At 49.3% G+C, this 25,459-nt stretch overlaps 10 protein-coding genes across 10 annotated transcripts; 6 read left to right on the forward strand and 4 right to left on the reverse strand.

The window, feature by feature from the left end:
• Positions 1-83: 83 nt before the first annotated feature.
• Positions 84-2,040, reverse strand: An07g05880 (uncharacterized protein; the record flags this gene model as incomplete). Its single annotated transcript, XM_059748498.1, has 7 exons — positions 84-323; positions 378-636; positions 688-1,163; positions 1,221-1,310; positions 1,396-1,788; positions 1,844-1,932; positions 1,983-2,040. The coding sequence occupies 7 exons, from the start codon at positions 2,038-2,040 to the stop codon at positions 84-86; spliced, it is 1,605 nt and encodes a 534-aa protein (XP_059605766.1).
• Positions 2,041-2,110: 70 nt separating this feature from the next.
• An07g05890 (uncharacterized protein) lies at positions 2,111-2,931 on the forward strand (the record flags this gene model as incomplete). The annotated part of the gene is made up of 3 exons (XM_059748499.1): positions 2,111-2,341; positions 2,422-2,533; positions 2,774-2,931. 3 exons carry the CDS (start codon positions 2,111-2,113, stop codon positions 2,929-2,931), a joined length of 501 nt encoding a protein of 166 aa, XP_059605767.1.
• A 29-nt stretch (positions 2,932-2,960) lies between these two features.
• On the forward strand, positions 2,961-4,347 carry An07g05900 (uncharacterized protein; the record flags this gene model as incomplete). The annotated part of the gene is made up of 2 exons (XM_001391631.1): positions 2,961-3,153; positions 3,209-4,347. The coding sequence occupies 2 exons, from the start codon at positions 2,961-2,963 to the stop codon at positions 4,345-4,347; spliced, it is 1,332 nt and encodes a 443-aa protein (XP_001391668.1).
• A 223-nt stretch (positions 4,348-4,570) lies between these two features.
• On the reverse strand, positions 4,571-5,112 carry An07g05910 (hypothetical protein; the record flags this gene model as incomplete). The annotated part of the gene is made up of 2 exons (XM_059748500.1): positions 4,571-4,876; positions 4,921-5,112. The coding sequence occupies 2 exons, from the start codon at positions 5,110-5,112 to the stop codon at positions 4,571-4,573; spliced, it is 498 nt and encodes a 165-aa protein (XP_059605768.1).
• A 703-nt stretch (positions 5,113-5,815) lies between these two features.
• Positions 5,816-7,263, forward strand: An07g05920 (uncharacterized protein; the record flags this gene model as incomplete). The annotated part of the gene is made up of 4 exons (XM_059748502.1): positions 5,816-5,831; positions 5,902-5,969; positions 6,109-6,202; positions 6,323-7,263. 4 exons carry the CDS (start codon positions 5,816-5,818, stop codon positions 7,261-7,263), a joined length of 1,119 nt encoding a protein of 372 aa, XP_059605769.1.
• A 747-nt stretch (positions 7,264-8,010) lies between these two features.
• An07g05930 (uncharacterized protein) lies at positions 8,011-8,877 on the reverse strand (the record flags this gene model as incomplete). Its single annotated transcript, XM_001391634.3, has 5 exons — positions 8,011-8,130; positions 8,213-8,439; positions 8,506-8,548; positions 8,632-8,810; positions 8,871-8,877. The coding sequence occupies 5 exons, from the start codon at positions 8,875-8,877 to the stop codon at positions 8,011-8,013; spliced, it is 576 nt and encodes a 191-aa protein (XP_001391671.1).
• Positions 8,878-9,150: 273 nt separating this feature from the next.
• An07g05940 (uncharacterized protein) lies at positions 9,151-11,516 on the forward strand (the record flags this gene model as incomplete). Its single annotated transcript, XM_001391635.3, has 4 exons — positions 9,151-9,223; positions 9,522-9,778; positions 9,850-11,396; positions 11,456-11,516. 4 exons carry the CDS (start codon positions 9,151-9,153, stop codon positions 11,514-11,516), a joined length of 1,938 nt encoding a protein of 645 aa, XP_001391672.3.
• A 1,317-nt stretch (positions 11,517-12,833) lies between these two features.
• An07g05950 (uncharacterized protein) lies at positions 12,834-13,982 on the reverse strand (the record flags this gene model as incomplete). Its single annotated transcript, XM_059748503.1, has 2 exons — positions 12,834-13,313; positions 13,653-13,982. The coding sequence occupies 2 exons, from the start codon at positions 13,980-13,982 to the stop codon at positions 12,834-12,836; spliced, it is 810 nt and encodes a 269-aa protein (XP_059605770.1).
• A 499-nt stretch (positions 13,983-14,481) lies between these two features.
• On the forward strand, positions 14,482-15,296 carry An07g05960 (uncharacterized protein; the record flags this gene model as incomplete). The annotated part of the gene is made up of 2 exons (XM_059748504.1): positions 14,482-14,502; positions 14,616-15,296. 2 exons carry the CDS (start codon positions 14,482-14,484, stop codon positions 15,294-15,296), a joined length of 702 nt encoding a protein of 233 aa, XP_059605771.1.
• Positions 15,297-15,858: 562 nt separating this feature from the next.
• An07g05970 (uncharacterized protein) lies at positions 15,859-24,800 on the forward strand (the record flags this gene model as incomplete). Its single annotated transcript, XM_059748505.1, has 15 exons — positions 15,859-15,964; positions 16,319-16,358; positions 16,418-16,491; positions 16,741-17,286; positions 17,390-17,421; positions 17,679-17,703; positions 17,955-18,027; positions 18,312-18,856; positions 18,916-19,023; positions 19,076-19,243; positions 19,296-19,458; positions 19,523-19,547; positions 19,596-20,230; positions 20,283-20,642; positions 20,699-24,800. The coding sequence occupies 15 exons, from the start codon at positions 15,859-15,861 to the stop codon at positions 24,798-24,800; spliced, it is 7,002 nt and encodes a 2,333-aa protein (XP_059605772.1).
• Positions 24,801-25,459: the final 659 nt, after the last annotated feature.

Below are 25,459 nucleotides of genomic sequence, written 5' to 3' on the forward strand. Positions count from 1 at the left end.
TGATGCTAGTAGGCATACACATCTTAATGAACAGCAATGCATTAAATCATAAAGGTCATTCAAACAGAGGTACGGCGATGTCCTCACTGACGTCCTGTTTCGGCCAAAAACTTCTCATACCGAGGCTTACATTTCCGCCGCCAATCCTTACCCCAGATAATCATCGGAGCACCCGCAGCCATCGAAAGGACAACCATGATACCATAGAAGGTAAAGGTCCAGCCGTAGTTGGTGCCGTCGATGAAATCCTGCACCGTAAAGGAGATGACAAAGTTGATTATCGATGAGCAGCATGCCAGTACAATGACGAGCTCACCAGAGATCTGGACGGAGAGCATTAGCCACCTAGTACAAGATTGTGGATGTAAAAGGCTTACCTGTTCGAAGCACTCCATTGCGTATGCGGTTGCGATACTGGTGGCGGATACCTGCTGAGCAATCATGCAGCACAAGCCAACTGCAATGGACATCCAGTGAAGCCCCTCGGTAGCACCCCAGCCGTAGACGAAATAGCCAACCGCAGCAAGTACAAGGGGGATAGAATACGTCCATAAACGCATCTCGGGTTCCTTATAACCCTTGTTCCGACGTGCCAAAAAGACGACAACCCAATCGGACAGTGATCCAATACCCATGCTGTCACAAGATTAGCATTTTTCATGAAACTAGTGATAGGATACATCATACCCAAGAAAGTTACCAACCAGTGCTGCCAAGAAGATTAGGCCAGCAGAACCGGCACTCCAGTTATATGGTGCCTCCGTCATGATCTCAGAGATGGTATTAAACGAGACAATACCTGCAGTGCAGCCAAATGCAAATTGAATACCGGCTAGAAGAATATTGGGAAACGCGAAAAGAAAGAAGGGACGGCGAAAGTACTGGTACCAAGTTGTGTTGTCGTCTTTGAAGTAGTGGACCGGAGACATCTTTTGGAGGTAGGTTCGCGGAGGCATGTCCATCTCCCCGACAGTGCGACTTTCCACGATGGACATCGGCGGTTCAACCTTGGAATCTTTTCCCTCCGTGGTTGGGGTGTCAGATGGGGTGCGAGCTGTCTCGTTTTCGGCCTTGGTGGTTCGCTGAGGTGTCTCACCCGAAAAGCGATACCTCGGGAACATCGTGTCATCAAAAGTAAAGATGAAGAGAAGAATCAAGACAGCCTGTTAAAAGTTAGCTGTCTGACTATAGCAGACTAATCTGGGTACAAGGACACTGACGCATGCTATAGACACGATGGGCATACTCCATCTCCAGCCAATGCCGTCAGAAATGTAACCGCCACAGATCAGCCCGATAATAGATCCAAGCTGTTGAAAGAAAATATAGATGGACAGCATTCGGCCACGCTCATGAGTGAAAAACACGTCGAAAATCTAAGATGTGTTAGCATACCGAAGTGAGCATTTCAGAAACGTAGCATACAGTCAGCTGGATCAGAGCTTGATAGGCCGCAGTTCCGATCCCGTTGACCACCATCATAATGTAGTATTGCGAAACACCCTGATAGAAGCCACCCCAGATACCACTTCCAAGGACGAACAGCAGACTAAGTATGTAGACAATTTTGCGTCCAAATCTCATGGCCGTGGGGATCCAGATAATGTTGAAGAAACCCAACATAAGATAATTTAGAGCGGAGCCACCGTTCATATTGTTCAGGCTCACACCAGTATCATCAGATATAGTTGTCCATGCTGCACCCCAGTTGTTCTCCCCAAAGGAGTTAACGCATGCATACATGGAGATCAGGAAGAGGGTCCAGTATTTCTTGTAAAGAGGCCAATTCTAAATTGGGTCAGCACGAACTAAGTGGCATAGGTTCCCTTCATCTGCTACCCACCAGAGGATCAGCTGAAAAGGATGTAGGCTGAGGGATAAGAAGGACATCTTGTGTCCTAGCATGAGCTACATCTCTCAAACTCCCCGTTGCTGAGTTCGACGTCAGTAGTGATTAAATGCAGCTTATAGAAAGAGCCTACCATCAACCAGGTACACCGTTCCTGGAACATCTGTATCTATAGCATCAGAGCGAGCCATTTTGACCGTGTGAGTTGATATGAAACTAGGGAGGCAGCCATGAGGGGGTTGAAGCGTCTTTTTAAGGCTGATGAGGACTACTAGCGGTCACAACCATACTAGACCTGCATACGAGCCCGTCGAAGTATATAGAGCCCTTAAAGGTCCCTTTTTGGCGTCCGATTGGATGGTCATCCCGAGCGTATCTGTATGGCCAAGCTCGATAACAGGGGATGATCATTTGCCTCCTCTCGTCTGCCATTGCTCTCGCGGAAAGCCAGCGGCAAAAGAATCAGAACCGGCTGAATGGAGCATACCCGAGGTGATAAGGTAGGGGTGGAGACGGAGAGACACGAGAAGTATTGCGAAGATAGTCATTCTCAGATAAGTTGAGTCATGGAGGAAGCTCCAAACGAAAGGTTATCTGGGCGGTTGATATTGATTAAGCCTGCCGAGGCGGAGGAAAATGCGGAGAAGCTGCATGATTTCGCCGGTTTGACATGGCTCGAAGTCGGTATCATCCGCACGCGAGTGGATCATTGATGTAGGCGAGCTTGATAGCGTCCTCGGAAAAATCCCGGACGATCATTGACGCGATTATCTCCAGGCATCTGGGGGTCATGAATGGATGATGCACGAGAAGACCGAGTGATACGGAGACCCCAAGGAAGGTCCAACCGGGACGCTAATCTAGATCGGGAACCCCGGCACGGACACTATTTTGTGGCCTGGTTTGAGTTGCTTCCATCTTCAGCGGGACTATGGACTCCGGATAAGGCCCAGCCAGGTCCCCAATGTGCCCAATGCTGGCAGTTAGTTGGCACTCAGTGGATACCATCTGATGTAAGGGCGCCGTTGAAATACGGCCTCGTTGCCCGTCCACCTCAAACCTCCAAATCACTGCAAGAATAAGTTAAAGACAAATTACAATAACAGTCAGTATGGCACCCTCCACGGTAACCCATGATTCTACCATCCTCGTGGTGGGAGCGGGTGTATGGGGTTGTTCTACTGCTTTGCATTTGGCTCGTCGCGGATATAAGCATGTCACGGTTCTAGACCCCTACACGGTCCCATCCGCAATCGCAGCCGGCAATGATATCAACAAGATCATGGAACACAAGGAGCCCAAAGGTATGTCTGCACCGTTCAGCCAATGACCATCTTCCAACGCTAACAACTCCAACAGCAGGCGAAGAAAGTCCACGCAGCATTGCGTTCGCGACGTGCACTCGTGCCGCTCTGAAAGCGTGGCGGACGGATCCTGTTTTCAAGCAGTACTTTCATGAGACCGGTGTCATAGTATCCGGTCATACCCCGGCACTCATTGAGCACATCCGCAAAGACGAAATCGAGTCATCTGATGCAGACTTTGTCGAATTGAAGACAGCAGAAGACTTCCGAAAGACAATGCCTCCAGGTGTTCTCACTGGTGAGTTTCCTGGCTGGAAGGGCTGGTTGAACAAGTCGGGTGCCGGCTGGATTCATGCCAAGAAAGCCATGATCTCTGCGTACACTGAAGCCAAGCGTCTTGGGGTCAACTTCATCACTGGATCTCCCCAGGGGAACGTTGTATCACTAGTATACGAGAATGGAGATGTGGTTGGAGCTAAAACGTCCGATGGGGTCATTCATCGAGCAGACCAAACCATTTTGGCAGCCGGTGCGGGAAGTGACCGTCTCCTGGATTTCAAGAAACAGCTGCGTCCTACTGCCTGGACGCTCTCTCATATTCAGATGACCCCTGAGGAGGCCAAGCAGTACAAGGATTTACCCGTGCTTTTCAATATTGCGAAGGGGTTCTTCATGGAGCCTGATGAGGATAAGCACGAACTGAAGATCTGTGACGAGCATCCTGGATACTGTAACTTTATTCCAGACCCTGCAAGATCCGGCGAGATCAGAAGCATCCCATTTGCGAAGCATCAAATTCCCCTGGAGGCCGAAGCTCGCGTTAAGGACTTCCTGCGGGATACAATGCCACACTTGGCCGACCGTCCGCTGGTATTTGCCCGTATCTGCTGGGATGCTGACACGGTAGATCGCGCCTTTTTGATCGATAAACATCCTGACCACCCTTCACTGCTGGTCGCCGTGGGAGCTTCTGGGAACGGGGCTATGCAGATGCCCACTATTGGAGGGTTCATTGTGGATGCACTGGAGGGTCACCTACAAGATGAGCTAAAACATGTCGTTCGGTGGAGGCCAGAAACAGCGGTCGACAGAGACTGGAAGTCGACACAGAACCGTTTCGGAGGACCAGATGCGGTTATGGACTTCCAGACGGTTGGCGAAACTGAATGGACCAAGATCAAGAGCCGGCTATAGATGAGCGGTCATGTATGAGAGCGAAATGCAAATAGTGATATTGCCATGAAATATCAGCTTATGATTATACCTTCCATAACTACTTCTCTCCCTCGAAAATTATTGTATTTTCTGATAGCTTGCTACTTAGATTGTATTTCAAAGTACCATAGGCTGTCATGCTGTTAATAATGTTGTTTGTTGTTGTCCAATCGCCCACACATGATAGCTGCCTTGCGCTAGTTTAGCTGGACTGCCTTGATGATCTAGAGAATACTGAGTACCTTGCAGTTGTACTATTATAGTTGCTGCAGTATGCCTGTAGATGCATGTGAGAATTACAAGCTCGGACTCCCAAATACTGCAGTACAGCACAGGCAGGTGGCAGAGATTCGGCCCATAAAACGAATGGGAACCTGGCTTCTTCATGCAAGTCCAAAACAAGACTATAGCTTGTAGCTGGCCAAGCACCAACCTTAGAACCAAGGGGCCGGACCTCTGATCTCATGTGTTTCACAAAGCTAGTACACGGCGCCGCAGTCATTGACGCCTACAATAGCGACATTGATTCAGCTCGTCCATACAACAAATAACCTGAAGCCGAGCAGGAACATATTTATGGAATGACCTGCGAAGTGGGAGTAAAGTAATAGCTTTAATTTTCATGCTCGGTGGTATAGATGCTTCGACGAGGCGAACTTCGAGCGATCCTGTAAGTTTCATCTCAATAAAGGGCTCAAGATCCCATAAGACAGGATCCTTGCAATAGTAAGGAATCAGCCCCATGGTTAGGCAGAACCATATCATATTATATCATATTAAACCTGGATCATATACGCATCAGCATCACTCCGATAGGATGATTTGTTAATAACCAGTGGCTGTTAACTGGGTTGAGCAATTTCCTGCGAATGATCACTGGACAGTCTGCATCATCGCTTCCAACGCAGTGTATGGGAGCGATGCTTTGCAATTGAGTGCCAGATAGTATTCTAACGACAACGTATTGCGTGGCTGTAAATTGCAGCGTGAATAAATTCCTTGTATACTATTGTTTGTCTTAAGGCAATGGAGGCAGGGAACGGGAGAAGCCGTCCTGATCATGGCGTTGCCCCAGACTGACAGGCCGGTGCTCCACTGGAGATGAACGGATGGTAGATCCTAGATCTCTCTATTTCAATTCCCAAAAATAAGCGCCGGCTGGTGACAAGAAGCTTGGGGGTTAGTGAGAGGGAACGGTCGACATTCCGCGGAAGGAAGCGGCCGGGCACCGGGGAAGAAGATGCGATGGAAGCTTCTTGAAGCATCGCAGCCAAAGGCTGGTCCAGCCCACTTCCTCTCCTCTTTACCTCGTTCAACTCCGCACCTTAGCTCTTCCTCTTCCCTCAACCTCTCTCATTTGTCCCATCCCTGTTTCTACAGCTTCTCCCTTCGTGTAACCTTCTTCTCTACCTTCCTCTTTACCCATCAACTCCTTCCAACCGCCATAATGGCCGAGTCTCAGCGTACGTTCGATTCTTCGAAAGCGGGGGAAGCAGCCTCAACAGCAGATTACTGATTGCGCTTAACTCACAGGCCGCCCCCGTGTTTTCTTCGACATCCAGATCGGTAAACAGCAGACCGGTCGCATTGCTCTTGAACTGGTATGTCTACTTCCTACCTGTCCAACATTTGCCTGTTGTGCTTGATCCAGTCTCGCTAACTACCCCGCCTATGCAGTTCAACGATGGTACCGTGCAGACTCTCCCGTAGAGGAATTACGCGCATATTCCTAACCATGGGCAAATAGTCGTTCCCAAGACCGCGGAGAATTTCCGGGCTCTGTGCACTGGCGAAAAGGGCATGGGCAAGCAGGGCAAGCCATTGCACTTCAAAGGTACGGCGATCCAATCCGGCAGCTTCAATTTTTCCTTCCCCTCCCCCGCTCCGGCGGGGCCGTGTACACGAAAACTACACGAAAACACCAGAACATCGCTAAACTGCAGTCTCTGAATAGGCTCCATTTTCCACCGTGTCATCAAGCAGTTCATGATCCAGGGTGGTGACTTCACCGCGTTCAACGGCACGGGCGGCGAGTCGATCTATGGAGAGAAATTCCCCGACGAGAACTTCGACCTTAAGCATGACCGCCCCTTCCTTCTCTCCATGGCCAACTCCGGCCCCGGCACCAACGGCAGTCAGTTCTTCATCACAACCGTGCCCACCCCCCACCTGGATGGCAAGCACGTTGTCTTCGGTGAGGTGATCAACGGCAAGAGCGTTGTCCGCAAGGTCGAGAATATGTCTACCCAGGCCGACAAGCCCACCACCGATGTCACTATCGTCGACTGCGGAGAGCTCACCGGTGACGAGTACGAAAACGCTGATAAGCAGATCCCCGATGCGACTGGCGATCCTTATGAGGACTTCCCCGATGACCACCAGGGCGAGGAGCTGAGCGCACCTGTCTGCTTTAAGATCGCTTCTGAGCTCAAGAACTTCGGCAACACCGCTTTCAAGAGCGGAAACCTGACCCTCGGTCTCGAGAAGTACCAGAAGGGTTTGCGTTATCTCAACGAGTTCCCTGAGCCCGATGAGCAGGACCCCAAGGATCTGGACCCCCAGATGAAGGCCCTCCGCTTCACTCTGCACTCGAACTCATCTCTGCTTGCTAACAAGCTTGGTCAGTTCAAGAACGGCCAGACCTGGGCTACCTATGCTCTCGAAACGGCTGCTGCTGCGAACGCCAAGGATGCCGACAAGGCCAAGGCTTACTACCGCCGCGCGGTGGCCTACAGCGGTCTGAAGGAGGAGGACGAGGCTCTCAAGGATCTCCAGGAGGCCTCTCAGCTGGCTCCTGGTGATGCTGGCATTACCAACGAGATTGCCCGGGTCAAGAAGGCCGTCAAGGACCGCCAGGCTCGCGAGAGGGCTACCGCTCAGAAGTTCTTCTCGTGAAGAGACCAACGTCATGATTCATGATTGCATGATTTAATTTTCCCATTTCTTAAATTCCCGGCCTTGGGTGAAAAGTGAGAACTGAGTCTAATCTCTCTTACAACCATTGCATTGGATTGGTGCACAATAGGAATTTTTCAAAGACCTTTACTCATCCTCAGCGGTTATGCAACGACGTACGGGCTTTGCGCTTCGATTCGAGGTGGCTTCTAGCGTCCACTAGGCTATGCGGTTCAGCAGACCAGAGCACTCTGTACAATAGAAAAGGAATCGAGTCACGTAGGTATGGTAGCGTTATGCGCTGCGAAACCAGGTCGATGAACGTATCGTTGAATCTATCTGGACATTTGTAGGCTTCTTCCGGTCTGTGGTTATGACACATGACCTGGTCATCTGTACTATATGGGGTCTAAAAGCAATTAAGTAAATCCTCGCCTGCCAAAAGTTGGACCAATCGCATCTTTGCAGGTGATACCCCCAGAGCCTACGAAGACCGTGTCGGGAAAAAGCATAGATTATACTCCAAATACTTCTACAAGTGGTACGAAGTAGATGCTCTACATAGCAGAATTTAACCGGTTACATAGCACACCCGTCTATGCCTCGCATCTATTGATTGGTATCACATGGTATATACAATTTGACTTGAAGGAGGTAGGTCCGTCCGTCGTCATAGCCACAATTATCTTGTTCCAACCCCAGGAAAATCAACATATATTCATCCATTCATTCATCGATCACTGTATTTCACTCCATCAACTCCGCCGGCAACTTGAACTCGAACGTCTGCGGCTTCCCATCGTCTTTACCCGGCGGTTGTTCCTTTTTCTCCTTCTTCGGTAATTGCGTATTGATCTCGATCGTAACCTGACAATAAACATAGAAACGGTTAGCATATATTAAAAGACTTGAAGGATGTGGCAGGAAGAGGAGAAGGCAAGAGCTTTACCACCGCATCTTCACTGCGGTAATCTACACCCACCGGCCCGTCGTTCTTCAATTCGACCTCCATCATCGCCTGGAAGACCCCGTTCTTCACCCGTTCGGGCTTGTACGAGTCGCTCAACCGCTGAATGAAATAATCATACAGTTTGCGCGCGGTCTCCGCGTCGGCGGCTTCATGGAAGTCAGGCTTGTTGCCCTTTTTCAAATGGCCGTAGAGTGTAAATTGGGATACTGGATAGTTCGTTCATGTTAGTGGGTGGGTTCTTGGTTTGGAGGGTTTGGTGGGGTTGCGCATACCGCAGAGGATCTCTCCATTTATGTCCTGCACGTTCTTCTTCCACTGGTGGTTGAGTGACGTAGTTAGATATAGTTGATTGTGATTGCGGGGAAGGGTTTTGGTTGTATGTTTCATGGTATGCGTACCGATTTATCGTCCTCGTCGGGCCACAGCTTGGCCTTTAATACCCGCCCGATCATTGAGTCGGCATCCTTCTCAGTATCTTCCTTCCCCACGCCGGCGAGGACAAGGATGCCTTGTCCGATCGAGGAGATTAGGTGGCCATCCACGGTGACCGAGGCGGACTTGACTCGTTGTAGGACGGCTGAGGCGACGCATATTAGTTATTGGCTATTAGGTCCGGGGGAAATTGCATTGCGCGCACCTTTCATGGTGAATGTGATGAGACGAATGAAGGTCAGATGGGTAAGGCAGCGTTCGCTGAAGAAGCAGGACTTTGAAGACCGTCGAAAATGTTGTTGCGCTTTCTATGAAATGGGAAAGTCAGTCACTTGATGATCAGCGGACGGACCAAATGCGGCGGGATACTGAAAACGGGAAGCACACAGACCTAATAATCTCAGGACATTAGCGGAACCGGAGGCAGATGTAAATCATCCTGTAAGGGCTAGATCATTAGCATAATCAAACAGATCCACAGTAACATGAGCAACTGTGCGAAATGGCTGGATCTCGATCCTGGTTTCGCCTCCGGCGTAGGTAGAGACGGGCATGAATGTGAGTGCTTGTGAGCGCTTGTGACCGCCTACCCTTTTAGGCCTCTATCCCAGCTTCTGGACGACCAGACAAAGTATCAGGAGATTCACTCATCTGAAGAGCTTCGCAAATACAGACACGCTCGCGCGCGTTTGGTGTTGAGAGTTGCATCGCGACGCGTTCTCATAGTGTTCTTCTTTTCTTTACATACGCACTCATCTCCCTCTGTTTCATTCCTCCTACCCCCTCCCGCATCCTCCTGCTACCATTATCCTGACCAGCCTTCGAGATTTACCGACCTGTGCATGGTAAATCGCAGCAATGACGTCCCGGAAGACGCAGCAGGAGATTGACAAGACCTTCAAGAAGGTCGCTGAAGGCATTCAAACATTCGAGGGTATCTATGAGAAGATCCGGTCAACATCAAATATCACGCAACGGGATAAGCTCGAGGAGAACCTGAAACGGGAGATCAAGAAGTTACAACGATATCGTGACCAAATCAAGTCATGGGCATCAGGAAACGAGGTCAAGGATAAGGGGCCGCTGCTAGAGCAGCGCAGGGCCATTGAGACTGTGGGCTTATCCGATCCCTGTTGAAGCGCTTACTCAATGAGGAGCTGCTGCTAACTTGTGTTGTCTGATAGTGCATGGAACAGTTCAAGGCAGTAGAGAAGGAGATGAAGACAAAGGCATATTCGAAAGAAGGGTTGTCGGCTGCATCGAGATTAGATCCTAAAGAGAAGGAGAAGGTCGAGACTTGCGACTTCCTATCGAATATGGTGGACGAGCTGCAACAGAAGATCGAGGCCTTCGAAGCGGAAGAGGAAACGCTTCACATGCAAATGAAGAAGGGCAAGAAGGACGTGGCCAAGACGAATCGCCTATCAGACCTTTCACGCTTAACAGAACGCCATAAGTGGCATGTCAACAAGTTGGAACTGTTGCTACGGTCGCTGCAGAACGGCAACCTCGAAGTTGCTCAGGTGCTGGATATCAAGGAAAGCATTAAGTACTATGTGGAGGATGGGCACAACATTGACTACTCTGGTGAGGATGAAACCTTGTACGACGACCTGAACCTGGACAACGAGGCAGAGGTGCAGTTCGGCATGACAGGGGACAACGATAAAGTATCCTCGCAAGACACCCAGTCGATCCAAGACGAGGAGCCGGAAATCAAGCCCAAGGTCAACAAGGGTGAGAGCGCAGGATTACGAAGGCCATCTGCACAGATGAAGTCCCCTCTACCTGTGTTAGCAACACTTCATCCGTCGACCTCCACGACTGCCGCCTCAGGCATGAAACCCGCACCACCGCCTACCCGCCTCCCCGGAGAAACACTCAAGTACGCGTCCGCTGCCGCTGCAGCTGCTGCAAGTGACAAGAACGGGGTGGGCATTGCACCACTTCCGCCACCTCCAGGCGCAAGCCCCGCTTTCCCGCACGCTGTGCCTGCAAACAAAGCTTCAGCCACTGCCTCGCCGAGCGTTGCATCGGTACAACCTACTACATCCAAGGCCGCGCCGGTTCTCACGATAGCGGCGGAGGACATCACCGGTGCACGATCAAAAACACCTTCTGTCAGCCCCAACGTGGCTGCTGCGAGCACATCGTCACATACAATGGATAAAGTTGAGGCCCCAGCAGCTGCCAAGGAGCAACCTGCGACGAACGGTGAGGCGACGAGTAAGCCAGAGGAGCAGGAGCCGGAGCAGGAGAGCGAGGAATCGATCTTCCACCTGCCTCCCGGCCTGCAGGATCTTATTCAGTCGTTCGAGGTCACGAGGTCCCGGGCGTCAGCAAGCGCAGCCAACGCCTCCCCGTCAGTGCAGCGCATGCTTGCAACATCCCTCGCGAACTGCCCGGAGCCTGCCGATGCGGAGAAGCCTCGTCATTACAAGCCTCAAAACCCTTACAATACGCCTTTATACTATCCTCAGGAACCGCTCTCCATCTTCGATGATCCGCGCTTGTACGAGACCGGGCGCATCGACACGGATACACTGTTCTACCTGTTCTACTACCGACAAGGCAGTTACCAACAGTATCTCGCGGCCAAGGCGTTGAAGAACCAGAGCTGGCGCTTCCACAAACAGTATCAAACCTGGTTCCAACGTCACGAGGAGCCGAAGACGATCACGGAGGAGTTTGAGCAGGGCACATATCGCTTCTTCGATTATGAGAGTACATGGTAAGTAACCCACTCGGAAATCCCGAAGACCCGCAGAACCCAGCTAACAATCCTTGCAGGATGAACCGTCGCAAGGCTGACTTCAAGTTCGTCTACAAATACTTGGAAGATGAACTGTAATCGAATTGATACGCAAACATGAGAGGTCTCTGTACATGGCTGGGTTCGATGAAGATAAGTGGAAAAGTGCCTCGGTCGGTTGGGTTTGGCTTTATTAGCAAGGATGCACGGAAATATGGGAGTTCAGTTTAATCAATGTGTCTATGCAATTGGTATTGTGTTGCCATCTGTTTAACGATCTGTTGTTTCATCCAAGTCTTCGGGGGAGCATGCAGGGACGAGTCTACGAGACACGGGAGTTCTGTGCTGTTCTTACATGGTGGCTTATGGGATGCAGCCATGACTTTAGGTAGTGATGCTTGTTGTTACCGTACATTGACCATTTGAGATGGAATCTTCAAGTTCATAGTACTTGACCAAACCTGATTTGATTTGTGTCTGTTGATCGGTAAAGTCGGCAAGGGAATCCCTGTCAAAAGTGAGCGGTGCATGCTTGCAGAACGCCGAGAGAGATAGACTAACTAGCACTCCCTCCCGTACTCAGGGATACCTAGACAAAGAAGATAGGAACAAGCACTAAGTTCTTAGAGGGGTGGGATGATAATCTGTGGCTGGAAGATGATGAACACATCCAACCAATAGTGAAGCCAAGGAAAAAGGAAAACACTAAATAGATCGGTATTGTGTAGTACAAAAGTACGAACTTAATAACTCATTCCCCTTTTGAAGTCTTGAGCAGGAAAGGGCAAAACCTCGGCAGTGATCAATCAATCACCTCTCCGATAGCTTTTCCCCGTGACGCACTTTGACAGACTTAGTACGGAATAATGTCCTCCGTCCGAGGCTCTGTGGAATGCCCGACAACTGGATGAATTGTCGCGATCCACATGGCACAAAGTAGTAGGAAAAATAGTGGTGTTGGCATCTTCACCAAGTGGTGAGAGTGTGGGTTATGCATGTCTTACCGCCTGCTGTAAGTGGAAGGTTATGGTAGTGCTATCCTTGGCGACCCAGCCTCCGGGACAATGACTTTTGCCGGTCTCAGAATTGCTTCAGTTTACATTTCAGTGCTCTGTCGTGGTTTCACTATGTTCTCAATAAACCTGATTTAAGTAGAATGATTCAAGTGCACGGTGAACAATAGTGGAGTATCTAATTATACTGTGGTAGTCGTTGAAGCCAGACCTCAGGCAGCATTCGTCGCATTCGTAGCAGGCGGTGAACAGAGACCCAAGCTAAGCCACTTTCGGGTGTTGTGATTGTCAGTCAGTTGTACAAGAATAGATTGTCCCATCGCGATGGTGAAGCAAATGAGAGATTATTAGGAGAATATCGCGCATTCGCCTCACTTGTTAAACCTTCTGACATATTAATCACTCACGGGAAGGATTGAAGCAATTCATTAGCACCGATGTGAGGCATTTTACACTTGCATTGATGAGCTTCATCCTGCCCGCTATCTATGGTACTAACTTGGCCGGGGGCATGGTCATCATCAACCTTCACCCCGGTCGCAAGGGGGGGCTGTGCGATAATATTATCCCCCATCCCCAAGGTTGTCGTCGTCATAGGGAGCCAGAAGTGTACCAGTCCCTGCTGTTTTCCCCAGACAGACGCCGCTTGGCACCAACCACAAGGCTGTGAATCGCGCACTTGGCGGGTAGAAATGTGTGGGAAGCGTTGACGAAACGCCCGGAAAGCCCGTGCCGATTTGCTCCATCTCCTCGGTCGGTCGGGAGAAATAGCGAAATTCCCGTCCAGCAGGAACAGGCTGCACAGTGCACCACCACCAGGGTCAAGCCATCCACTCAGGTTGATGGGAATTTCAGCAAGGAGTGACACTTCCGTCAGATCTGCCTTTCTTCTCCCCCAGAGCCCCAAGTTCTTCATTCACAAGGTTCTCGTGACAAGACTCGTGGTTCGTCCGTACTTTTTGTTTTGTGGAGGAGCCGCTCTCTCCGCGACCGTGGTTTGCGAGCGATCAATCATAATGATCAATTGCAGGAGAAGAATAGGATCAGATCTTCTTACGTTTACTACATTTATTATCGGAGCCTTCCGATGAACGGTCCGCGTGCCTTTCATTCAACGAATGGCCATGTCGGACCACAACAAGGCGAATAGACGGACGTGTTTCCGACTAGGAGATTGGCGTCTTGGGACGGGGAGAACAGAAAAAAAAAAAAAAAAAAGCACATCCACATCGGTCATGGTCATCATCATCATCATCATCATCGTCAGTCCGTCCCAGAAAATCTTTCTAGGCCAAAAAAGCCAGCAGTTCCAGCACGGCCGACGGGCTCCACCGACTCTTTGTCGTTGTGGGGGATCGCACCCTATGACGATATTGCGGTCTCGCTGTCGTGTCACCGCAGACCCTCGTTCCGGTCCTTTTCCTTCTTCAGCAGGCCACACAGGCAGTCCGTCTTCCTTGTCTGGCTCGTCTGGCTCCTCTCTCGGCCCGGAGTGGACACCATCGCTGGTTATTTTCCGTCCCAAGGCTCGGTCTCTTCCAATCAGAGCCATGGAAGGCCTCTGGAAGCCTGGAAGAAGTTTCGAATGCTTCTTCGGCGTTTCTAGCGTCAGCACTAGCCAGGATTGCTTCACTTTCGTGGCTCATCTTAGCCAATGAACGCCCAGAGCCGGGGGGGCTGTGTGTTGGCTGCGATTCCTCCTGCATTCCCGGCCTCCCCCATCCAATCTGCGCGGACTCCTAGTGGAAGATCATAGGAGCGGGCTCACCTGATGATGTCGCCGTGGGTGCGTTCGTGTTGCTTAGCACCGTCTGGCTTTGGCGGTTTTGGGCTCCATGGTGGAGACCACCGTCCTGGCCTAATGCAAGTGCGACGTATTCCGTAGGTCGACCTGGATCAAAGAATTGAAGAAAAATGTGGTTATAAAAACCCGGGGCCCAGTCACGATGGCCAGGCAAGTCTTCCATTTTTCTTCCAGAACAATTCGGCCATTGAGCTGCTGGTCCTGTCCCTCCTTCCAATTGATTTCCCCCCTCATCCCACACTACATCATGTTTGCCTCCACTGCAATGGTATGTTTTCCCCGATCATCAGGGTCTCGATCCGTCTCCACTCTTCCCTCCTCTCCTCACCTCTCTCGTTCGCTCCCTCGCGCGTCAACTCCCAACTGACCTTTCCGCCGCAGCACCACAACATTCCATCATGCCCTCCTCTAGAACAAAGATCCTATTCGGAAAGCAGTGATGACTCCATGCAATCGGCTTTCGGATATTTCGATAACACCATGTACACCATGGCGGCGACCGATCTGCCCATGACCCAACCCTCTTTCGAACCATCCTCCTACGAATCCACCTCCTTCACCTCATCCGTCAATTCCTCCCCTTTCAACGCCTACTACAACTTCACTCCGTCTCTTATGTACTCGCCGGAAGCATACACTTTTCTTCAAACACAAACACCTCCAGTGCCTGTATCGGGCGGGGAATGGATTGCGCCGCAATCCACCACTCCCAGCACCGAGGTCGTATACTCTCCGGAAGAGACTTGCGACGCATTAGACAACTCTAGGTATGGTTTCCGCCATAACAGAAAAATTTCCGACCGTAATCTAATCGACCTGTCTAGACCCGTCAAACCCTTCTCGTGCCGCGACTGCGGCAAGGCGTTCACACGTCCCGCCGACCTGAAACGGCATCACACCAGTGTCCACAACCCCGTGTTTCAGGACTGCCCGGTACAAGAATGCCTGCGCAAGGATGGCAATGGGTTTCCGCGTCGCGACCATCTGATTGAACATCTGCGCTCGTTTCACCACTGGGACGTCCCTAAGCGTCGGACGACCAAGCGATCGCGAACTGATTAGTGTCATGATGCTTTTACCTTGCCTTATACCCTTTGCGTCATGATGCTGTTGAATATACCCTTCTGTTTGTTGCCGGGTGTTCACCCATGGCACTTTACGTCCGTCTATGTCCGCTATGCTTCTCATGTCTATGCTTATGCTTATGCTTCTTCATGTTGTCGATGACCCACGGACGGTATGGCGTTCCGGACTTCATTATTATTCATTTTCCTTTTGGCATATACCATTTCATTTGGTTTCTTATACACATAGACATTGTGTACCAGTCACAAGTTTATTAATACATTACCTTCAACATGTCACAACATGCAACATCTGTCTATTCGGGAGGAACATGCTAGTTTCCGCAACGGCAATGTCAACGAAGCCAGTGTAATTTTCGCCACGCCCGTGCTGCAGGTAATCGCATCGGGTAGTGGAACAGTGAGATGTAGCTAACTCAAACATATCGGCATATAACTGTCCTTGTCCCGCAGTAGAATCCCCACCTCAGCCTGTGGCACACTGACACTCCCCTGGCAATTATGGATGAAACGCATATCCCGTCTTTCAACCCACCAAAATGGTGAACCGACAAAGTAATCCTGCAACTGTGCTAACTGACACTGGAGTTATTTTTATTATGGTTATTGGTGTGACACCAGAGGCAACGTTTGTGCGCCATCGCAGTAAGTCTGGACTGGGCCTAACAGCAATGCATCGCATCAGATTCTATCCCGCTGCCATCCCGGTGAGCGTTGCAATTCCAACATGTGCAAACGCATAAAGAATCATGAATGAGACGAATCATAGAATGGCTGGCTTTCTCCAAACCATGGAAGCATGCAGTGCCACACCAGTCAGGAATGGAGGCAGTCATGTGCACGGAACCACCCGATTCGTCAATTCGAGTACAACGTTGCGGAGTCAAGTTCCAGACCAACTCTCGCTCTGCGATTCTGCATATAAAGAACGTTTGACAGTAGCATCAAACGCTTGTGCCACCTTGTACTTTGCATCCATCTAGTACTACTACCCCCCAGACCTCAAACCACTTTGTCCTTGTTTGAGTGATCAGTTACCGTAAGTATAAAAATAGCTACCCACAATCAAAGAATATTAAACTAACCCAACAAAAACAGTAACTTGTACCCCTTCATCACCGAACTTTGTTCCCTATCAAGTGAACTTTCGGACACAAAACAAAGAAGAACGGGTACCTAGTCCGGTTATCTCATCTCATCTCATCTCATCATCCCGCCATCACCCAACATCTGCATCCGATAAGGATCACAAACAAACGGGAGAGGACAAAGAAAGTCATCACATCCCACACCAACACAACATATTTTGTGCTCCGTACCTTATCCATCCTTCAACGGTCGAACATCAAACAAACAAAGAAACCAACATCCTTGCCCCTGTCCACTATCTAAATATAACATCCTCACACAAACAACGGCAGTTATCACCATTCATTCATACAGTCCGCCAAATACTACATACCAACAGCGAACTGAACCTGTAACCATGGCTTTACCCCAAGTGCAACACCAACCACAAGAACAACAGCAGAAACCTACTCCACAACCAATAGCAACGACAACAACAACAACCACAACGGCAGACACGAAAACAAAAATGATCAAGAAAATAACCACACACCCCACCCTCCCCTCACACCGCCGTGAAATCTACCTTGCTTTGCTATCCGTCCCCGCAGGCCGCTGGACCACCTACGCTGCGCTTGCCAAGCACATTGGTACCAGTCCACGAGCAGTCGGCGCTGCGATGCGTCTGAACCCGTTTGCACCGGAGGTACCTTGTCATCGGGTGCTAGGGGGTAACGGGAAGCTGTTGGTAGGGTACTCGGGTGCTGAGGCATCGGGAGGGGGAAAGAAGAAAGCGAAAGATGGTGTGGGGATGAAGAAAAGGATGTTGGAGGAGGAAGGGGTCGAGTTCACAACGGAGGGGATGGCGAAGGGGTTGTGTTTTGAGGGATTTGGGCTGGGTTAGTTGGCTGTAAGGAGATATGAAGTATGGTTTTTCTGCTGAATGGTATGGAGGTCTGTACATTAAGGGAGAATGATTAGGATAGTAATACTTGTATCTAGTTGTGTTTGGGGCGAACATAACACACTCACCCGTATGGAATGCAATGGCGCAAGACCCCTTGATTACTATAGTTATCATATCATGCAAAGAAGTAGAACCAAATTTCCACCACTGCTGTTGCAATCAAAATGGGATGCATTTGACAACTTGCTAAAATTCTCATTGTATGGGAGGAAACTAACGCAGGAGACCCAGTGATCAGGTATCTAATGCAATGAATATGGAAAGGAGTACTTTCACACAGTAGTCATTAAATAAATAGAATATACTAACTAGTGTTTCTTCTAGTTAGCACAAATTTGTCAGAAATACAGTAAGGCTACTATCAATTTCCATTGGATCCTGAATTACTCACTCTTCAGTGCCACAGCAAAGGATTGTTAGCATAGCCAGAGAATTAACTCACTTACAATCCGGTCAATTCCAGAATAGAATAATAAGCAAGTTTATGTTCCCTTTGCCTAGCACTGCTAATCGATGTTCCTTTTACGTTAATACAATTGCTTGCCACCGGCAAACCGATAGCCCTATTTGAATAACCAAGATTCTGCTACTACTCCGCAGCAATGTATTTCGATCTGACACTTCCTGAGGCACTCACCAGTCTCTCCGCCATTTACACTGTCTTGGTAACTACGTATATCTTAGCCGTAATAGTTGATTATAGTACGCTGCAAATACAGCTTCACACAGCGAACGATGTATCATGACAGAAATAAGCATTTGCATAAGCAAATATGGCAACCCCGCTCGACCCCTTCTCAGCCTTGTCGGCCACCGTCCCTTATTAATCCTAGCTGCCACATTTCTGCCCGACATTCTGGACCAACTTTGAAGCCTATACCTTCCGCATACATCTATTCCTCAAATACCACGACGCACCTACCACAAGAGTTGCTATCAGCCAGCAATTTTATGTAGAATGACCACCTCCCTTTGGGCGAGAGCCCTCTCTGCTCTCCCAGACAAAGATCAGCGCATGTTCCGCACGTCAGGCACTGCATCGGCACCGGTCTCAAAGACATTAGCTGATATTATCACTGCAATCGAAACACAGCGCGATCGTTGTAAGCGCCACAAGTGGTCGACCATCAGCATCGGTGGCAAGGAGCTCATCATCCGTGATGTGTGCGCGAAAATTGCAGCCTGCGTGAACAAGTTTGCCAGCGTGGTTGATGTCGTCGTTTCCTATGACCCAGTTCATGCGGCACTTCCTTGGGCGGGAGTGCGCTTTGTGCTTCAGCTGTTTCTGAACGGAATCGATACTTTCGGTGCTATTGTGGAGGGGCTGGAGACGTCCGTGAGAGTGATTGCACGGGGTGGAATACTCGAAGGGTTATATTATCAGAAGAACTCTGCACTGAGTGAAGCGAGGCAGGCCTTGCAAGATGAAATCGTCAAGTGCTATACAGCGGTTCTGAAATTTCTGTCTCTGGCGAGGAAATACTATCAGTGCTCACGAATGAGTAAGTTTGTTCTGAGACTTGGTTTTGTTGTGTTTCGAGGGCTGATTTTTGGGAATTAGAACGTGCGGTCAACTTTATATCTAAAGACGATCTTAGACACTGCACAAAGGAGATACAGAGTGCCGAGCAACAGTTCCTGATACAGAAGGGGCTCGCTGACAGCGAAGGTGAGTCTATAACTCCAGAGTTGAGATTCGTCTCCACTTAACTTCATTTCAGACCTAGGTAATATCGAGACAAATGTTTTGCACACCATCCTTATAGCCACGTCAACGGCGGACCAGGTCAATGATATGAAAACAAAACTAGAAAAGACCCTCCTGGACCTGGATAAGCCATTAATACGAGTGGTGGATCAAGTTTCCGACCTTCATCGAGCTTTGAAAGGTATTAGCCGGCTGCATAACATAGGCTTCCTCACAAATTAATATGTGATTAGACAACGAGAGAGGCCAGATCCTGCGTTGGATATCACCTGTCCCAGCTCAGGAACATTACCGTGAGGCATCAGCATCACTGATGCCAGGCTCCGGAGAATGGCTTTTTCGCCACCCCGAATTTCAAGCTTGGAGGGATTCTAGTAGCTCTGAGGTGCTATGGTTGTATGGGATACGTGAGTTGAACGACGATATCCCAAGCTTTCATGATTGAACTGACAGGGAGAAGCTGGCTGCGGAAAATCCAAGATCGCGTGAGTGCTTAGTCCGGGATTGAAGACGTCATTTCTTGACTAATACAGATAAGTGCTGCTGTTATACGGCATTTACGCCTTCAGGCTAGCAAAGTACAGCATTCTTTGCCGATAGTACATTTTTTTTGCTCGACAAACCCGGCTGAACCAGAGCGTAGCGATGCTCGGGAGATACTCCGGTCACTTATAAAGCAACTTTCTCTATCCGTCAGCAAGGACCTGATGAGGACCCCAGTCGTCGAGGAGTATCGGAAACGTCTACAAGAAGCAACATATTATGGTGAAGGGCCAGCTGCTTTGTCTGTAGAAAGGTGTACTGAGCTTTTGTGTGAGCTTGGCCAGTCAGCCCCAATCATGCTAATAATCGATGCTCTTGATGAATGTGATTCACAGCAGCGCACCATACTGCAACAATCTCTCGAAGAAATGCGTCAAAGTTGTCGCGATCTGGTTAAAATCTTTGTCTCTAGCCGATACGAAGAGGATATCGCTACTGGTTTCAGACACAAACGGACTCTTTGTGTGACACCGCACGACACTGAAGATGATCTTAGACACTTCATTGATCTCCATGTGAGCAGATTTGTGTCAAGATGGGCCGTTCTACACAGCGAGGCAAGCGATAAACTACAACAGCTAGAGAAGAGCCTGAAAGAGACACTTAATACTGGAGCACAAGGAATGTGGGTGGCACCAAGGTCGTCTGAAGAATAGCTCTCTAACTTAAGATTACAGGTTTCTATGGGTGTCGCTGCAATTAGAGTGTATTAGTGATACCTCACGAGTTAAAGACCTGGAGAGTATTTATGAAGCTCTGGAATCTCTACCTGCGACGCTTGGTCGATCCTATGCCGCCATTCATTGCCGAATCGAGTCAATGAAGGAAACTGCCAGAGAAGTGGCTAGATTTACGTTTTACTGGCTTCTGGGTGCAAAACGAATGCTCCCTATCCCAGATTTCCTCATCGCCGTAGCGCGTTCGGCAAAGTGTTTGTCAAATCTGCAACCCCGAACCATTATTGACTACTGCTGCGGTTTGGTGGTGATAGATAACGAAACCAATACATTCAGACTAGCTCATCCGACAGTTCGAGAGTAGTTATCATTATATCAGCCTGAAGCCAAGTCATAAGCAGCTGACGCATCTACAGATATCTTGAATCCCTTGAAATCTACCGCGGTAAAGAAGTATCCTACAGCATAGCTCTGGCGTGTCTGGACGCATATCTGGGTGAAAATTGTGTTGAGAATGAGTTCCTCAAATATGCTACAAACTATTGGCCGTCCCACGTGGAGGACCTTGGGTTTGCACCCCAGCGAGCCAAGGTTGTTCCTTCTCTCACGGACTTCTTTACGAAAGAAGAGCATTTTGTTGATTGGCTGGACAATTTCGAGCTACAGCAGAGAGAAGGCGGTTCTAGCTGGAAATCTACAAATGAAAGAAAGCTCGATGCCTCGATAAGCACTCCACGAACACCGCTATTTTTGATATGCTGTTTTGGATTCGTGGAAATTCTTGAGGATGACGACGTTGTTGAAGACTTGGATGTGAACCAGACAAACAAAGATGGGAGCTCTGGGCTATACCTGGCAGCTCGTGGTGGTCACATCATGGTCGTTCAGAAGCTCCTAGACATGGGAGCCAGTATAGACGCACCGGGGTTCAAGTACGGGGATGCACTTCAAGCGGCGTGTTTTGAGGGGTGGACAGGAATAGTGCAGCTTCTGATCAATCATGGAGCCTCTTCCTCTGTGCCCAGAAGGGGTGAATATTCCAGTCCCCTGCAGGCGGCTTTGGCAAGTGATAACAAATCAGTTGCAGAAGTCCTACTTCATGCTGGGGTCAAGCTTACTACACAGCAGCAATTTGATGATGCCATAGAAACCGCAGCTTTCAAAGGAAATGTTCCAATCTTCCAGCGGCTTATGGCAGGGGAAGCTGGAGATTTTGCTCCAAAAATCAGGCCTGATCCCCTTCAAGTAGCACTCGCGGGGGGCAAGATGAGGAGAGCAAAGCTGCTATTACAAAGCTGTACCGATATTAACGAGGAAAAGGGTCTTTTTGGAAATGCCCTCGCGGCTGCTATTGCAAGTGAGAGACTGTCAATAGTACAGTTAGTTCTTGATGCTGGAGCTAATATTGAGCTCCGAGGACGATATGGGTTTCCCCTTCGCGCAGCTGTCATCATCAACAACTTCGAGATCACAAAATGTCTGCTTGAGAAGGGTGCAGATCCAAACGTAATAGATGAGGAGCTGGGAGATGCCCTTCAGGCTGCTGCAAGCCGCGGCAGTCTAGAGATAATGTCGCTCCTTCTTGCTTACAAAGCTCATGTTCGGGGACGTGGAGGCTATTTCGGTGATACACTGCAAGCTGCTGCTTTTGGAGGGCATGAAAAGGCTGTGGAGCTACTTATTCATCACGGAGCTAAAGATTCTTTGGAAAAGCCTCGAGGGAGATACCACAGTGCTCTGAGAGCTGCGGTGTACGTTGGGCACCAAAGCATTGTGGAAAGGCTTCTCGGAGCAGGTGCAAAACTGAAAGCGGAAGTGATTTGTTTTGCAGATTGCTGTGCAATGATAACGTCATCCCTGACTGCACGAATGAAGCCCAGGGATGCGCTTCCAAACGTCATAAAAGAATTGAGAGGACTGGATACTCTGTCGCATCTCGGGCCCCTCGAGCTTGCTGCTCAGCGAGGTAATGTGATCTTGTTGGAAATGCTACTCGTGGAGGCAGCTCATATCAATTCTTCTAAAGCCGACTCGGGGCTTTTGGAGACCAGCACACTTGCTCTGCAGATAGCGGCGTTTGGGGGACGCACTCCTGCAGTGAGGTGCCTCCTGGCCCATGGGGTTAATGTTAACGCGGTGCAGCACAAAACAGGAACTGCGTTGCAGGCAGCCCTAGAGGGAGAGCAGTATCATATCGCAGACTTACTACTCTCTCATGGTGCTGATATTGATGAACATTGGACGAAATTTGGCTCCTGTCTTCAAGTCTTTTCTGAGCGGGGTAAACTTGAAGTTGTACAGTTTTTACTTGATCGAGGAGCCAACGTAAATGATAAAGGAGGTGTAAACGGTACTGCTCTTCAGGTTGCTTGCGATGCAGGTCATGTCGAGGTTGTCCAACTACTACTGCAGAAAGGAGCGGACATGAATGCACAAGGGAAGGCCATTGGTACGGCGCTGCATGCGGCTTCGGCTAACGGGCACCTTGGAATAGTGGAGATGCTTCTCCATCATGATGCGAAAGCAGATACTGTTGGATGGAACGTTGATACAAATACTCATATTGCATTACAGGTAGCATGTGCGAATGGACGTCGGGAAGTAGTCGAGTCTTTACTCGATCGTGGCGCAGGAGTGCGCAATACCCTACTTTGTCGAGCCAGTGAGAATGGGGATACTAGTCTTATGCAACTCATGCTGGACAACGGGTCTCTTGTCAATCCAGAAACTGGGCCCCCTGATTCAAAGCAGCTTGAAGGGAGATCACCTACTGATGACAGCAGTCTGACTGCAACCCCGCTTCATCTCGCTGCCTATCGTGGACACGAATCAGCAGTGACTTTTCTCCTGGACAATGGAGCTGACCTTCATGTTCAAGGCATCCTATACCCAATGCAGGAACAAGGCCATCATAACAGTGACTTCGATTTTGAGACAAACACCAGCAGTCCTATGCAAGCCGCGTGTTACAAAGGAAACTCACATATAGCCAAGCTTCTCTTTACTCGTGATCCTTGGGGTCACATCAAACACCAGACCTTTACGGTTGCCTTGAAAACCAGTCTTGATCGTGGACAGCATGAAGTCCAGAGGATTTTACTTCTCCAAGCAGTTCGTTCAGGGTTCAGGGCTGAGCAGTTTCACGAAGCTTTTTGCCATGCATGCTTGAAAGGATATACACAATTTGTTGAGCTGATCTTTGAACACTTCACAGTCGACAACTGGCCGGATGCTATACTCCAGGCCGCTGAAGATGGGAGGGCTGGGATTGTTAAAGCTTTGTTGTTACACGGGGCTGATCCGAAGATGCGCAACGAAAGCGGTGACACGGCGATTAGCCTTGCTATTCGTAAAATGAGTCCTTATTGTTGCGGATTTTATGATGGGGATCCGCCTCACTATCGCAAGACATTGGCCGCTCTGGTCGAGGCTGGGCACGTTTTGGACAAATCGCTATCTGCAGACATACCTCACAAGATTCTGCGCATTATTATTTGGGGAAACCTTGAATTACTTGTGCAACTACAGCGCTCTGGGATCTGTCTTTTCCAGGAGCCAGGTACATACCATGAAGCACTTCATCTAGCCTCATTGGGGGCCCGGACGGAAGTCCTTCGTTACCTTTGGTCAATACGAGCCACGATTTCGTCCGAGGCCTTGTGTGACCCGCCGTCTCAAACCACACGCCAAAAAATTTGGACCAACAGACAAAGATTATCTGTTTCCAAACACATGAGTCGCAGGCGTAAGCGTTGGTATTCCCGCTTACATATACATTGTGAACACGAAATACGTGAGCTTGGACAGTCTGAATCTGTGGAATACGCAGACGTCATTTCAATGCTTGTACAGAACGATGCGCAAGCAGCTCATCTGATCAGGAAGCCATTTGAGGCAGCAATCGACCTTGAGGTTGTCGAGTCCATTCGTGTCTTAATCGAGTTGTTCGCCAAGAATGATATGCATCGCACGGAAATATGCACAGGCATCCTTTCTCAGATTCTACCTCTCTCTATGGAACTGCTCTCATTCTTGCTCAGCCAAGGGGGCGATGTGAACACACGATATCCTAAAAATAACACGACATTACTGCACCGTGCCGCCGCCAGAGGAGATGAGGATGCACTCAGGATTCTTATATCTTATGGGGCCCAAGTATCTCTGCAGTCAGGCGACCAAGGAACAGCGTTGCACGCTGCTGTGGTGGGTGGCTTTCACGGCTCAGTCAATTTGCTTCTGACAGAAAATGCGGAGGTTGATGCATCATGTACACTCATTGGGACCCCGTTGGCGGCAGTCATGCCTCGTAAATGGAAGTCCTGCTGTGGTCGTTACCATCGAAGCTGTGCTGAGCAATTAATTGCTTGGGGTGCAGATATTGATCGCATTGATGAACGTCTGGGGACTCCAATGGACATTGCATACAAGGCAGGAAACAATGAGGGTGTGGAGCTGTTACTTGAGAATGGAGCACTGGATCCCAAATCCACAGCGTATCCACTAAATTCGGACAATTGACCGGGCACGAAGTGCTTTTCTGTTTGAGATATATATGGAGCACTGAAGAAAATAATCAGAGACTTGCCGTACTTGAAAACTTGGAGAAATGATCGGATCGGTAAATGTCCAATTTGCCCTGGGTGTCTGGGCTCGCAAGACCCCTTTAAAATAATATAGACATTCACGCACTACTCGCAGCAAATCTTAACAATTTGGGCTTGTCTAAGCTCTGGGAGATCACTAATTTATTATAGAACCTTCAAATGTCGATTAGTATGTGAGAGTTATCTTGTCAATTCAGCCTGTTAGTACAATAAAACCCACTCATAGCGGCTCCGTCATATATAAAATTGTGCACTACACTCACTTGCGATATATGATGCGCAGACACCCATGTTAGTATCTGCAATGTCACTTCAATTTCGCCAACAAAGGACCCTCCATAAAGTAGCTACTCTGCAATTTAAATCACTAGACTTGTATCACAAATCATGTAAATAAAGCAATACGGAGTATAAGCTGCCCACTGCATGCCCCTCTTAGTAAGCACCCACTGCATGATGTCATGTGCTTTCGCGTCCCGCCCGCTCCCAATCGGGAAATATCACGCGTCTGCCTACTCAGAGTGCATCTTTCTGCCTTGAGCTCGTCCCTTTTATGTCGAGCCAGCTGCGGCA

The sequence above is a fragment of the Aspergillus niger genome (genome assembly GCF_000002855.4).
Source record: "Aspergillus niger supercontig An07".
NCBI classification, from domain to species: Eukaryota; Fungi; Ascomycota; class Eurotiomycetes; order Eurotiales; family Aspergillaceae; genus Aspergillus; species Aspergillus niger.